Source organism: Hesperophylax consimilis, chromosome 17 (genome assembly GCF_061612785.1).
Source record: "Hesperophylax consimilis isolate HC1 chromosome 17, BYU_Hcon_1.0, whole genome shotgun sequence".
Classification (NCBI taxonomy): domain Eukaryota; kingdom Metazoa; phylum Arthropoda; class Insecta; order Trichoptera; family Limnephilidae; genus Hesperophylax; species Hesperophylax consimilis.
In genome coordinates, this window is record NC_142852.1 from 23,982,315 (window position 1) to 23,997,167 (window position 14,853).

The 14,853-nt window shown below is 35.1% G+C and overlaps 1 protein-coding gene across 4 annotated transcripts; it reads right to left on the bottom strand.

The window, feature by feature from the left end:
• Window positions 1–243: 243 nt before the first annotated feature.
• Window positions 244–9,456, bottom strand: LOC149416301 (uncharacterized). Of its 4 annotated transcripts, none has more exons than XM_089641615.1 (3): window positions 9,287–9,456; window positions 1,898–2,483; window positions 244–435 (listed from the first exon to the last, which is right to left on the bottom strand). In XM_089641615.1, the coding sequence occupies exons 1-3, from the start codon at window positions 9,329–9,331 to the stop codon at window positions 422–424; spliced, it is 645 nt and encodes a 214-aa protein (XP_089497741.1). In that variant the 5' UTR covers window positions 9,332–9,456; the 3' UTR covers window positions 244–421. The 4 variants fall into 4 exon arrangements, with proteins under 4 accessions (XP_089497741.1, XP_089497740.1, XP_089497738.1 ...); XM_089641614.1 differs by having other exon boundaries at window positions 1,664–2,483; XM_089641612.1 differs by having other exon boundaries at window positions 368–2,483.
• Between the last annotated feature and the right edge of the window lie 5,397 nt (window positions 9,457–14,853).

Below are 14,853 nucleotides of genomic sequence, written 5' to 3' on the forward strand. Positions count from 1 at the left end.
TGTATTCTACTCAAGCGAAACGATAGGAAAACCTTCAATTTATCTAAAACATATTTTTTGGTATTGATAATGTACACCAATTCGTTATAAATATTAATCAAAATAGTGATTTAGCGTTAAGCTTCGCCTTAACGGGACATTGTAAGTAAGTAATAAGTAACATAAAAATTGATAAAGGGACATTAAAAAAAACATATTATTTAGTTAATAAGTAAGTTCTTTGAAATAGTTCAAAATGTCAAATTCGGTGTTTCCAAAAATTTATTAAAACTGAACAAGTATTTTCAGATGCAGTTCATAATATAAAATAGTAATAAATTAAAAACAATACGTAATTTAACATAAAAGAAAATATATAATGCACGTCTGCTTTTAAGTAATTTATTTCACAATGTTTTTTTAAATATACAGCTTTGTGAAATTACGGGCTTGGTTCTGAAAAGAGAGAAAAAATTCTATAATTAGCCAAATAATTATAAACACTATAAAATCGTTGGCCGAATACTGTAGGAATTCCCTTAAATATTAAAGAAAAATTTTCAGGGTTGGAAATATGAGTTATGTTTTTAAAGAAAACACTTGGAAAAAAAATCTTTTTAAAATTCTAATTTTTTTCTGATTATCTTTAGACCTTCTAGATACTGACCAATTGTACAAAATAATGAATTTAAAATTTTCAGAAGAATAGGCAATAATCGTTTTTATAGTGTGTAAATGATTGTTTTGTTTCCGAAATTATTTATGGGATTGTTTTTACGAAGAATCTTTACATTGTGTAGTATTTAAAAGTGATTTAAAACGTAAAGAGTTAACAATCCACTGAATATATTATTGAGAAAATCATTAACTGGACGTAAAGAAGTTATTAAAAACGTAACTAGGTAATAATCCACTGAATATATTACTGAGAAAATCATTAACTGGACGTAAAGAAGTTATTAAAAACGTAACTAGGTAATAATCAACTGAATATATTACTGAAAAAATCATTAACTGGACGCAAAGAAGTTATTAAAAACGTAACTAGGTAATAATCCACTGAATATATTACTGAGAAAATCATTAACTGGACGTAAAGAAGTTATTAAAAACGTAACTAGGTAATAATCCACTGAATATATTACTGAGAAAATCATTAACTGGACGTAAAGAAGTTGTTAAAAACGTAACTAGGTAATAATCCACTGAATATATTACTGAGAAAATCATTAACTGGACGTAAAGAAGTTATTAAAAATGTAACCATGTAACAATCCACTGAATATATTACTGATTTATAAAATCATGAACTGATCGTTAAGTTATAAAAAACAGAGTAACAAAACAATGATCTTATGAAACAATGAGTTACAAGAAGTTAAGGATAACAGAATTAAAAAGTCATATCTGAACGAATTAGAAGATATAAAATAACAGAGTCACAAAGCAATCAGTCGAACGAATCTATGAGAAGTTATAAAAACAGATTAATAAAACAGTCAACTGAACATTAGGTATCATAAAAAAACTAAACGAGAAAAATGTAGGTAAGTTTGTGTAAATCTTGTCAAAAATGCTGTAGATTGTTTTGATTAATACTCCCGTCTGCTTCTTGGTCTGTAGTGTACTGGTGCCCGTGCCCTTTTCTTGGATCGGACGGCGCGTCTCTTATTCTTTGCTTTACCTGCGTTTCCCTCACTCGCCGAGTAGCTGGTGGATCCATCTCCATTTCCCGCGTAACTCGCCGCCTTGGCGTTACCGGAAGTATACGTATATGTTTTGGGTACACTCTTCCCATCGTCGACGCTGCTGGAATAGCTGACAGCTCCATCACCATCAGTGCTGCTACTCCACGAAGAGCTTTGGGACTCTCCGCTCCCGCTGTTTTTATTAACTTTCTTGCAGTTTTTGGTCTCACCTTTTTCGTTGCTTGAGTGGCTCCACTTTCCCTCCTTGTTAATTGCGTCGCTTGAAGCTTCTCCTTTTCCAACGGCGAAGGCTTTGGTTTTAGGGTCTTCGTTTCCGTTGCTGTTGCTGCTCGAATAGCTTGCGGAATCTGATCCGTCCGAAGCCATGCTTGCTGCTTGTCCATTTCCAGTTGTGTAGGTGTAAGTTTTGGGTTTTCCGCTGCCATCGTTGACGCTACTAGAGAAGCTGGTGCTTCCGTCTCCGTTGGTGGTGCTTGACCAGCTCTGGCCGGTCCCCCCATTGTTGCTACTGCTGGACGAAGAGCTACTGCTAGAACCGCCGCATGGAATGATTGGTACAACTGGCCTTACTGGAACAACTGGAAGCACTGGGGCGAAAGGCCTCGGAATATGTTGGCCGAAGGGATTCCCTGCGCCTGCAAAAGCGTTACCGGCACCGGCGAAGGCACCTGCTCCAGCAAATGCTCCACCTGCTCCAGCCATGGCGAAAGCCCCCGCGCCAGCTGATTCTTCCACCCAGCCATTGTGGCAACCGTCTTCATCGCACCATGACTTCAGGACCAGTCCAGATTCAGCCTGCAATTAAAAACCAGAAAACATTTGTTTAATTAGGTAAACTCAAATTTTGAAATAAGTTTTGATTGATAGGTACTTTTTCAATCGTAAAAAGTGAGCTGATTTTCTCTCAATTATTTCTATTAGCTGAATGGCGAAATGCCCATCTCGTACACGAACCCACTGAAAGACAGCCTGGCTTCTCACTGCTTTATAAACCCCAATCCTCATCAATAGGATAAGATGCCCCGACAGCCGCTGTGCCCACAAGGTGCATAGGTGGGGCCTTAAAGAGTCGGCGATGTGTGAATGCTATGCGGTGTAGACCACCATGAACGTTCAACGAATACCCGCTCCATAAATTCCCCACAGGGATTGAGAGAGATAGAGTCCGTAGACTTGCTTGATGTTCCCCTCGGACAACCCACACGAAAAAAAGAATTAATAATAATTACTAAGGCACAATGATTGAGAATTATTTAGTTTTCTTCCATATGGTGAGATTGGTGAGGTTTAATGATATAAAACCTGATTTCAAAGTCAATCTAATGATTGTAGAAGGAGAAATACAAATATTGTCAGATTAATTATTCGTAACAGGGGAATATTTGTAATTCTTTTCAAAAACATCAAAAAGAGAACAATAACAAAAGACCGTACGGCCAACAAGGATTAAATAAATTCTTATTGGCATCGCACTAATTTAATTCTAACTTCTTGTTGCATTTTTAAATGTTCTGTATAGAGATTGCACTGAAAAATATCCGCGTGTTTTATAAAAACTTGACTGGTGTTTATCCAAAGAAAACTTACATTTTATCTTTAAATTGCTGCGTAAAATATACATTCAGGTTATTTGAACAAATGTTTTCTTGTTTGCTTCGCCATTGAAAAAATCTGTATTTACATAAAAGTGACTACTGTTTAGCTATTGTATTGTGTTTGGCGCTATGTAAATTGGTACAGTTGAACAATTCTAAGAAGCGGATGAGCTATGGGCATGTGTTTTGAATTGTTTTTAAAGAAATATTAAATATATTGGAGTAATATTAATGAATTGCGATAAATACACACATACCTCTGGTCATGTTTCAGGAAAATTAAATTAATGACCAATGTGTAAATAGATACGTCTATACTAACAAAAAAACAACGAATTCTACATGACTCAAGCTTTTAATATATGATTCTATTATTTGAAGGTTCGTTATGATCTCTCATCGTATGTAACATTTAAAAAAATGTTCTTAAACTAAACGAAGTGACTATTGAACAATAATTTTTGAAATTTCCCTATCTGAAGGAATGTGGCCAGGGCCATTATCCGTGGCTCTATCCTGCTGACTTTCTCATAGGTTTACTAGGAATGAATCATCTACGGGTCAGAAAGGATGTGAACTCTATTCTGCTGACTTTCTCTTGGTTTTCTTCGGAATGAAAAATCAACGGGTCAGAAGGGATGTGAACTCTATTCTGCTGACTTTCTCTTGGGTTTGCTCGAAATTAACCATCTACGGTTCAGAAGGAATGTGAACTCTATTCTGCTGACTTTCTCTTGGGTTTGCTAGGAATTAACCATCTACGGGTCAGAAGGGATGTGAACTCTATTCTGCTGACTTTCTCTTGGTTTTCTTCGGAATGAAAAATCAACGGGTCAGAAGGGATGTGAACTCTATTCTGCTGACTTTCTCTTGGGTTTGCTCGAAATTAACCATCTACGGTTCAGAAGGGATGTGAACTCTATTCTGCTGACTTTCTCTTGGGTTTGCTAGGAATTAACCATCTACGGGTCAGAAGGGATGTGAACTCTATTCTGCTGACTTTCTCTTGGGTTTGCTCGGAATTAACCATCTACGGGTCAGAAGGGATGTGAACTCTATTCTGCTGACTTTCTCTTGGGTTTGCTCGGAATTAACCATCTACGGGTCAGAAGGGATGTGAACTCTATTCTGCTGACTTTCTCTTGGGTTTGCTCGGAATTAACCGTCTACGGGTCAGAAGGGGTGTGAACTCTATTCTGCTGACTTTCTCTTGGTTTTGTTCGGAATGAAACATCAACGGGTCATAAGGGATGTGAACTCTATTCTGCTGACTTTCTCTTGGTTTTGTTCGGAATGAATCATCTACGGGTCAGAAGTGATGTGAACTCTATTCTGCTGACTTTCTCTTGGGTTTGCTCGGAATTAATCACTTAACATCCATAACTCAACATCAGTAACTCAACGCACTTAGTAATTCATGGCACTGTATTTAATAAACCTTATACGTCTTATTTTTATTATGAATTATCAAATGCTTTTGATACTTCATCAATTTTATCAAACGCTTTTGAGAAGTCTGTAAAGATTACGTCAACTTGGATTTGATCATCCATTGATTTAGTAATATTTTCAATGAAAATGGCAAGATTAGATACAACCGATCTTTTTTTCATAAAGCCATGTTGGTTCACGAGTATTACAGACTCGATGCAGTTATATAGTTGTTCATGAACATTTTTTTCAAAAATTTTACTCAAGATTGGTAATTTAGATATCGGTCGATAGTTCTGGACATCATTTTTAGCCCCAGACTTAAAAACTGGTTTGATGAGAGCACTCTTCCAACGATTAGGAAAGATACCTTCTTTCAATGAGGATTGAAAGAGCAATAATAGGGGCCTCGAGATTACCTTGCTACACATTTTGATAAAGAAAGCCGTAATTTTATCACTACCCGCACCCAGTGAGCTAGAAATAGTATCGATTATTTTTTCTATTTTTTGTTTTGAAACTGATACCGAGAAGATGTTAACTTGATTGTCAAAATGATAGTAGATACTTCCTCGGGTCGGTGCGGCGAAAGGCAACGAGCGCAAAAACAGTTCGATTACGTGTGTTTGAAACTCTACAAGGTCTGTGCAGACCTAACAAATGTTATGCAGGTAGTTGGTCAACAAATCGGTAGCCATTATAAATGTTTTGTGATATGAAATTGCTGGTTTGGCATCATTCATAATTCACAGTGATTTGCGTCCCGAGAGGAATACTAGAGACGTTTGTTCGTCCGACAGTAATTTCACTCATGCAAGAACGGGCCACCAATCCAAACATTCGCGCATACTGTCATACCAAACAAATAATAGTTGTTTCCAATGTTCAGATAAGTATTCGAAATGTACACACATATCTCACAAATACAAAAAAATTTATCACTTTTTTACTGAACTTGAATAGAACGTTCACCGGAATGTAATTTTAACTTTAAAATATGGTGAATTGTTCAAATTTTGTGTGGATTGTTACATTGGTTTATTTATATAGCAACTTATCGCGTTTTTACCGGTGTTTTTGACAATAAAATAAATATTAATGGCTGCACACCTCGTGGTGGTATTGATGTTGCAAGATAAAAATAATTGCGTTGACCTGAAAAATCCAATTTTTTTTACCCAGAAATGATGTGATATTTAGATTTTTTTAAATATTTAAATACCCGCATAAGAGTCCCAACAGCTTCCAACAGTTCGGAGCTAGCGAGACTATGAAATCCAAACAAACTTTACTTAAGCTCGCCTCACAGATTCATTGCCATAAAGTCAGTCAGTCTCCTAAACGTATGTTAAAATGTAATTTTAAAAACTTTATTCAAACTTATGAATCCCCAGAGACTCTTAACTAATGCTATGTAAAAAACATCTCAACCAGCCTTACCTCACACACTCTGAATTGATTCAATAGCATAAAAAAATAACTGACTCTGTAAGATACAATTCTGAAATTCAATAGCCAATATCAACAATGTTTCTATTGATCTAGGTAGTGTGTGGAGTGGTATTTGTTTTTTTTTTTACAAATCTACAGTTTTATTTTAAGATTTATGAACTTTTGCAAACTTGACCTTTAAAACAAGAGAAAGGTTACTGTCTACATGAGAGTTCTAAAAAAACATCCCCATACTGCTTTCTCACCTCTTAAAGCAGAGTTTTGAAACTTCTTGATAATATTTTACACACTTGAAGTTATCAAAATAAGAAGAAAATTACTACTCTCTCCATCTAATTTATAAAAAATCATCTTAAAGCCCCGCAGAATGTTGGAGAACTCATTCAATCTAACATAAATAAGCCTCATCTAACAAAAACCAAATAAAATTTCAAAAACCGACCAGCTAAATAATATGTATTTTTTGGAATAACTTAGTGAATAAAACCTCAAATTATAATATTTAATTGTTGAAGACAATATTAGCGATTCCTAAACGAAAATTTGAAACAGAAAAATCAGTCGCATCTAGGACAAGAACCCAGGAAATAAAAATAATATATGTTTAATATAAACGCTGTCTAGATTGCATTTAGTTCGGGTTGAATCTTGCGATCATACATAAAGATAAGCCAATAAAAATGTGCGGTGAGAAAATGAAGACAACGTTGGTAGTTCTTATTCGAAGTATGATACAGTTAAATATGAACTAAGGAGAAGAACTATGAAGTGAAATGACACTACAGTTAAATATGAACTGAGGAGAAGAACTATGAAGTGAACTGACACTACAGTTAAATATGAACTAAAGAGAAGAACTATGAAGTGAAATGACACTACAGTTAGATATGAACTAAGGAGAAGAACTATGAAGTGAAATGACACTACAGTTAGATATAAACTAAGGAGAATAACTATGAAGTGAAATTACACTACAGTTGAATATGAACTAAGGAGAAGAACTATGAAGTGAAATTACACTACAGTTGAATATGAACTAAGGAGAAGAACTATGAAGTGAAATGACACTACAGTTAAATATGAACTAAGGAAAAGAATTATGAAGTGAAATGACACTACAGTTGAATATGAACTAAGGAGAAGAACTATGAAGTGAAATGACACTACAGTTGAATATGAAATAAGGAGAAGAACTATGAAGTGAAATGACACTACAGTTAAATATGAACTAAGGAGAAGAACTATGAAGTGAAATTACAATACAGTTAAATATGAACTAAGGAGAAGAACTATGAGGTGAAATTACACTACAGTTGAATATGAACTAAGGAGAAGAACTATGAAGTGAAATGACACGACAGTTAAAGATGAACTAAGGAGAAGAACTATGAAGTGAAATGACACGACAGTTAAACATGAACTAAGGAGAAGAACTATGAAGTGAAATGACACTACATTTGAATATGAACTAAGGAGAAGAACTATGAAGTGAAATGACACTAAACTGCGCAAAATAAATGCCATGTTATTATTATTATTATAAGGAGATAGGGTCCCATTAGCTCAGTTGGTAGAGTGTTGGCCCGGAAAGACAAGGGTCCTGGGTTCGAGTCCTAGATGTGACCGTATTTTTTTAGGATTTTTCCGTTTCAAATTTTCGTTTGGAAATCGCTAATATTGTCTTCAATAATTAAATAATATGTGTAAAGTAAATGTATTCAGCAGTGCTTCACAGTTAGAAAAACGTCAAAACTGACAGATGACTTATGACGTGTAAGAAACAAAAGAACACAAACCAAGATGGCGATATTGCGTCACATTTTTACATGACCGAAGTAACCAAAAGCATAATATAGATTGTTGGAATAAATCATAAAAGGAATTTGGAAATGGATTGATTTAATAAATTTAAATGACCTTTCTTTGTTTTTTTCACTAGGAGTATTGGTAAAAAGTGTGTTAGTTTAGTTGTTTTGTTTTTACAGAGCATTATCGATCAATCAATTGAAAGGAATCGAAGTATAATCTATTTAAATAAAATTTAAATGTTCTTTTGTTAAAAATCTTAAATATGCGGAAATTCGTCATCGAGTGCTTAAAAATTTTCGAATACGCGTGTGTTTTTATATACCTATATGTCACCTGTGACTGGAAAAAACATGTTTTTTCAAAACTGCAACATCTATTGTACGTAAAAGCAACACGATATAATATTGTTTCTCTATCTTCACAGACAGACTGAGCTACAGCAATGCGTGGCGGGGGACAGCTGGTATATAATTAATAATAATAAAGTAATATAATTATATTATATAAACCTAGCTCTCTCATTAAAAATTTAGGCGTATTAGATCTATCAAAAAAATTATATATAAAAATGCAAAAATCAGTCATTTTAAATACATGCAGGATAACGAAAGATTTTTTAAATATATATGTTGAGGGATCAGTAGGATTTATAGGCCCTGTTAGAAGTTCTACCGAGCCGAACCCTCTGATATGAAAATATCTGGATTCGGTGAATTATTTTCCCATTTGATCTCTGGTGAGTTGACGTGGTGTTCTTGTATTGTTTTGTATTTATTTTGCTTATATAATGCACTTGCATAATGTTGATTGACTAGATGATCATTTGTGGAAAAGTGTGTGGAAGGGTTTAGTTTTTCCTATGGGGAAGATTTAACCCGGACATAAAGTCATAAAAATTATAAATCATGTAAGTTACTATTGTGTGGGCCTATATTATTAGTGACCGTCTTAAGGTCGGTACAGGCAAGGTTCTTGGAAAACGCATCAAGGTTAGCTCATTGAGGGATAGAAGGTGATTGGCTAGAAAATCGTGACGTAACTAGAAGCCCATTTTCCTGTGGGAGATTTAGTTGTATGTGTATTTGACGATTTTAACGCTGTTCCTATATAATATATAAAATAAAATACAACCAACGCCAAGACAAGCACATATGGTGATTTATTTTTCGTCTATTATGCTATGTTGTGCACCTCCTTATTCAGCCAACGTTTCGGACAGTATTACAGTGTCTTTCATCAGGGCAGATGTGTAATCAAAAACATGCACATGTTTACTGAACACCAACATTAAATAAATAATAATGAACATACCTGTGCCATGATGACAGCTGCGACAATCAAAAATATATACGCCATGTTCGTTTCGTATGCAATCTCCTTCTGACTTCAAAAAGCAAATATTCTTAGTTGGACAATCAGTTTCTCTGATAGTTCTTTGACATGCTCCGTTCCTGAAGTAATATGAACAACTAACAATTTGCAGACACCTGTGTGAATATATACAACGTGTCTATATTAGCAATTCGATTGTTTTAGTCAACAACAAAGAGCAGGATTGGAAAAAAAAATTCTAGTACCAGCAAAGTATCTCAATAAGAACTTTTTTATTTTCAAATATTTCTGGTTTTGACTCTTCAAGGGTGTTGAATTAGAGGGAAGGTGAATTTATATATTAATTTTATTTAAATTGTCAAATTTCAAAATTATATGGAAGAATGGAGTCATGTTCTGACTCAGAAGAGATGAGAAGGTGAGATGGAACGGAAAAATGTCCAATTCTCATTGGAATGAGTGAAGACAGAAGAGATGATAAGGTTAGAAGGAACGGAAAAATGTCCAATTTTCATTAGAATAAGTGAATACAGAAGAGATAAGAAGGTGAGAAGGAACGGAACAATGTCCAAGTCTCATTGGAATAAGTGGAGACAGAAGAGATGAGAAGGTTAGAAAGAACGGAACAATGTCCAATTCTCATTGGAATAAGTGAAGACAGAAGAGATGAGAAGGTTAGAAGGAATGGAACAGTGTCCAATTTCCATTAGAATAAGTGAATACAGAAGAGATGAGAAGGTTAGAAGGAACGGAACAATGTCCAATTTTCATTAGAATAAGTGAATACAGAAGAGATGAGAAGGTTAGAAGGAACGGAACAATGTCCAATTTTCATTAGAATAAGTGAATACAGAAGAGATGAGAAGGTTAGAAGGAACGGAACAATGTCCAATTTTCATTAGAATAAGTGAATACAGAAGAGATGAGAAGGTTAGAAGGAACGGAACAATGTCCAATTTTCATTAGAATAAGTGAATACAGAAGAGATGAGAAGGTTAGAAGGAACGGAACAATGTCCAATTTTCATTAGAATAAGTGAATACAGAAGAGATGAGAAGGTTAGAAGGAACGGAACAATGTCCAATTTTCATTAGAATAAGTGAATACAGAAGAGATGAGAAGGTTAGAAGGAACGGAACAATGTCCAATTTTCATTAGAATAAGTGAATACAGAAGAGATGAGAAGGTTAGAAGGAATGGAACAATGTCCAATTTTCATTGGAATAAGTGAAGACTTATTATTTGAAAAAATTGCGGAATTGTACATTGTGGAATGCACTGTTTTGATGGGATAGTTCTTCGTATTGAGGCATAACAGGATTCCTTGGATTATAGATGGACATATCAAAATAAGGAACTGCAGTGAAAAATACCCGACAAATGACCCGTGAAATATCACTAAAGCACTGATGAAAACATTCGCCTCTCGAAAACAAACATTTTCAATTTTAGCATCGATCAGAAATGTAACTTTTGTTTTGAATGAAAACCGTTAGTGAAAATCTAAATTAAAAAATAAACAAAAGACATTCACGTTTCAGGTGTAGATTATTCATTAATTAGAACAAAATTATCTTGGCGCCCGCTTGTCTGAATGTATTGTTTCCATAATCTTCAAAATGACACTTAAATTCAAAGCAAATCCGAGTTACAGACAGTCACAACCGAAAGAAGTAGACAAAATATTCGTATTTTGTTCAGGCAACAAAATACGAATATTTGTATATATTCGAATATTAAATATTAGAATATTTCAAAATACGAATATGTGGCACGTAGCGCCGTCTTGTTGAAAGTAAGCGTTGTCCAGATCAATACCATCCAATTCCGGCCATAAAAAAATCATTCATCATCTCTCGATAGCGCAATCCATTCACCGTAACTGTTGCTCCAGCCTCGTTTTCGAAAAAGTAAGGTCCAATGACTCCGTCGGACCATAAACCGCACCAAACAGTTATTGAGGATAGAGAGACTTTTCAACAATAACTCTTGGGTTTTCCGAGCCCCAGATGCGATAATTTTGCTTGTTGACGAAGCCACCGAGGTGGAAATGGGCCTCATCACTCAAGATGATTTGCATTTGATTCAGTCAAGTGAATTTTAATAATTTCAATGCGTTGTTGAAGTGGGTATCGTTCCATTTTTATTAATGGCGTAGTTTCTACTTGTCAAATGTCAAAAAATGACAGCTTCAAAAGTAACATCTACCGAAATAGCGGGCTATTTAAAATAACACCTCTTATTGGAAAACCGGCTTAACTAATAGATCCGTGAACAGTTCTGTAGACATCGCGTAATGTTGATTATTTTGACTTGAAAACATCTGGATGATAATTTTAACTAGTTTCTAAAGGGGACTTCAAAAATAAGACATACTCGTATAGTAAATCGGAGTCATTTTTTTATTTTTAGAATTTAAATATCCCATTGAGTTCCACATGAGAAAAAAACATAAAATTTTATTAACCTGCAATCATCTGATGACATCTTTAGGTGGCGCGGTTAACCTTAAATTACAAAATCTATTTTTTTACGTGTTTCTAGAGCTCGTCACAAAGGGAAATTCAAGTAATGTTTATTATTATTCATGGTACCATGACGTGTTGGACAATTGTTTCTCACTTTTGCACTCCTAAAGTGTCTACAAGTATGTGAAACTCAAATCACACCCACGCATCGATTTCTTGATGTCAAACTTATTTACTAAAAAATGCCCAACACGATAAAAAAGTTTTCGTGTCCTGTGTTTGGTCGACCAGTTTAAATTCTACATGTTACCGACCTAATGTGATGTTATGAGGTGCCATTTGTTGATGAAAAACTGAGAACGGATTATTTCGGAGAATTTGAACAATTCATCAAATTTCAACGTTCATTTTCGGGTTCTGTGAAAGTCCTATTCATGTTCTGTTATTATTATCATTGTAGGCTAGTTGCTTGGCAGAACTGAAATAATAACAGAACTTGAAAAAATCTTTCACAGAACTTGAAAATTAATATTTAATCGACTCCTCTTGAATAGTAGAAAAACGGTTTTCGATTACAGTTCGCCCCTGTCCGGAGATGAAAAAACAATGTTATATGTTTTTAATAGGTTTCTAACATCTGTGTGTATTTTAAAGTAGTCATATTCGATGCTCACAGAATGTTCTAGGTTCTAAATAACTCTATTTATACCTAGAATTTCTAGAACGTAATGGAAACCTAACCTTTACCTTTACCTTTACATCACCTTATTTAAGAGGAACGGCTTAAGCGGAAAAAAATAAATTTGGTTTTGTCAAAATTCTTTATCAAACTGAAAAATTATTTTTTTAATTCTTCTTTCGTATGATAGGGAGGGTCAAACGGGGACATCTAGGTCTGTGAGCCATTCTAGGGCCTCAGGCGTCGCCGTGTGAACCTCATCAATCCCGCCGGGGAATGAATGGTGCGGGCATTCGTTGACCACATGTTCGATGGTCTACACCGCACCACATTCACACATCGCCGACTCTTTAAGGCCCCATCTGTGCATCATGTGGGCACAATGGCTATGGGAGCACCTTAACCTATTGATGGCGGACCAGGTTTTGCGAGGCAATGAGAACCCAGGCTGTCTCTCGGTGGGGTCCTGTATGAGGTGGGCATTTCCCATATTGTCCGTTTTCCAGTTTTTAAATCAATCAATAGTTATTTCGGAGATGTGCTATTTTATTAATTTGTGTTTTAAATTATAAAATCAAGAATTTAATTTTAGATACACTTTTGCGAATTAATAGTAATTTTAAAAAGCTGAACTGTCTCTAAGGACGGGTTGTTTCATAAAAGTTTAACAATTTGTCAAATGTGAGGCAATTGGCCCGTAATGTCATTATAACAGAATTTGAATATGACTTTTACAAGACTACAAAATTAACATTGAAATTTGATAAATTTTTCAAAGTCTGTGAAACAATTTGTCCTAATTGACGTTGAAAATGTCAATAGCCAATGCAGATTCGATAAACAGGCGTTATGTTGATTGGTGCCATCTGATAGGCAGAAGTCTTCGCTTTCGGAGCATAAAATACATGGGAACTATCTACTCGTAATGCATATATATGTTAACCTCTTTCAACGTAAGTTCTGGAATGTTCTAAGTTATCCAAATATATACAACCATATGATGGTAAATATTTTAAAGCTATTTAACCTTTCCTTATCTGTGGTTGTATTTTCTACACATTGCTTCTAATAACTTTAATAACTCTATAAATATAATAAATTCGGGGTTCAGATTTTAGGTATTCCTCCGTTATACATTTATGCACTGAATTAAAAAAATAACATTTTGCATAGTTTTCAAATTCAATTAAAAATCAGAGATTTTTGTTAAAAATCGGAAACAAATAATGACACACTATTGATGTCCCATTTTAGTTAGCTATGCGAGAACATGAGAAATCCACACGTCCGCAGTTGAATTTTGATTTAGACCATCGATACCTACGACCGCATAGCTGTGTGTGTGCCATCCGCCAGTCGGTAGCGGACCGTCGTTAGATGTGGACCCCTCGCACGTTTTTTGGCATCTTCCGTTGGTTTTTGAAGTGAAACTTCTTTACGCGCGTTATGCATTTTCGAGGACCGGAGTAAAACCGACTCATGACCGTCTCGAAAAACCGTGATCATTTCGCTATAGGAGCCTAGCTAATATTATATACCTAGTTTAGGTCACTCTCCAAACTCAGCTTCGCGGTCTAGAGGCAGAGCGCCCGACTGTCGTCGTGAAGAACCGAGGTTCGATCCCCGCTTTAACTTTTTTTTCTTTTTGTGATTTTTTTTAATACGAGGAAAAGTGATAAAATGCTCTCGTGCTGCGACTTTTAGATATTTTGACTATATGATATTTTGGTCGAAATATAGCTTACAAATCGAGCCGGTAGGGTCGCTCGGTATTTTGATTAATTATTTTTATTTTGAATCTTTAAAATTACTAATCAAGGCCGATAACGCGACTAATTACACTCGCAGACGTGCGTGACAAGTTTTTTTTAGTAAAAAACACAGCCGTAAGTGAGTTTTTCAAAATTTAGAAATGTTTTTCAAATTCAGACTCCATACGGGTATGAGACTGTTAAAACACGATAAATCTTTTCCAAAACGGACAAATATACGGAAATATTTTGAAAAACGACAGATATGACTTCACACTGCCGATATATCTTCGAATCGACCCTATATAAAGCGTTAACGAGACGTTATGTGATATTATTCATTTGCCGTGTTTGAAAACGAAAATTTGCGCGGGACAAGTCAATTGAGGAGTACACGTTGTATACGCGGTTCTCGTCGCGCGAGATACCTCTCCTCGCGGTCTAGAGGCAGAGCGTTCGACACTCGTTATGCAGGACCCGGGTTCGAATCCCATATTTTTATAACTTTTATTTTTTTTATCACATGCTACTTATAAATATGTCAATAGACAGAAAAAAAGAGAGAATGAAATGAAAAGAGAGAGAGAAGAATACTAAAAGTTTCACTTCCGTCGTGCGTAGGCTTGCCACACACTGTTTTTTTTCATG

Excerpts from the sequence above, each read along its gene's own strand:
- LOC149416301 (XM_089641612.1), bottom strand. The coding sequence starts at position 9,331 with ATGGCGTATATATTTTTGATTGTCGCAGCTGTCATCATGGCACAG. Across the intron at positions 2,484-9,286 it reads CAGCTGTCATCATGGCACAG|GCTGAATCTGGACTGGTCCT; the intron begins GTATGTTCATTA and ends TTTTAATTGCAG.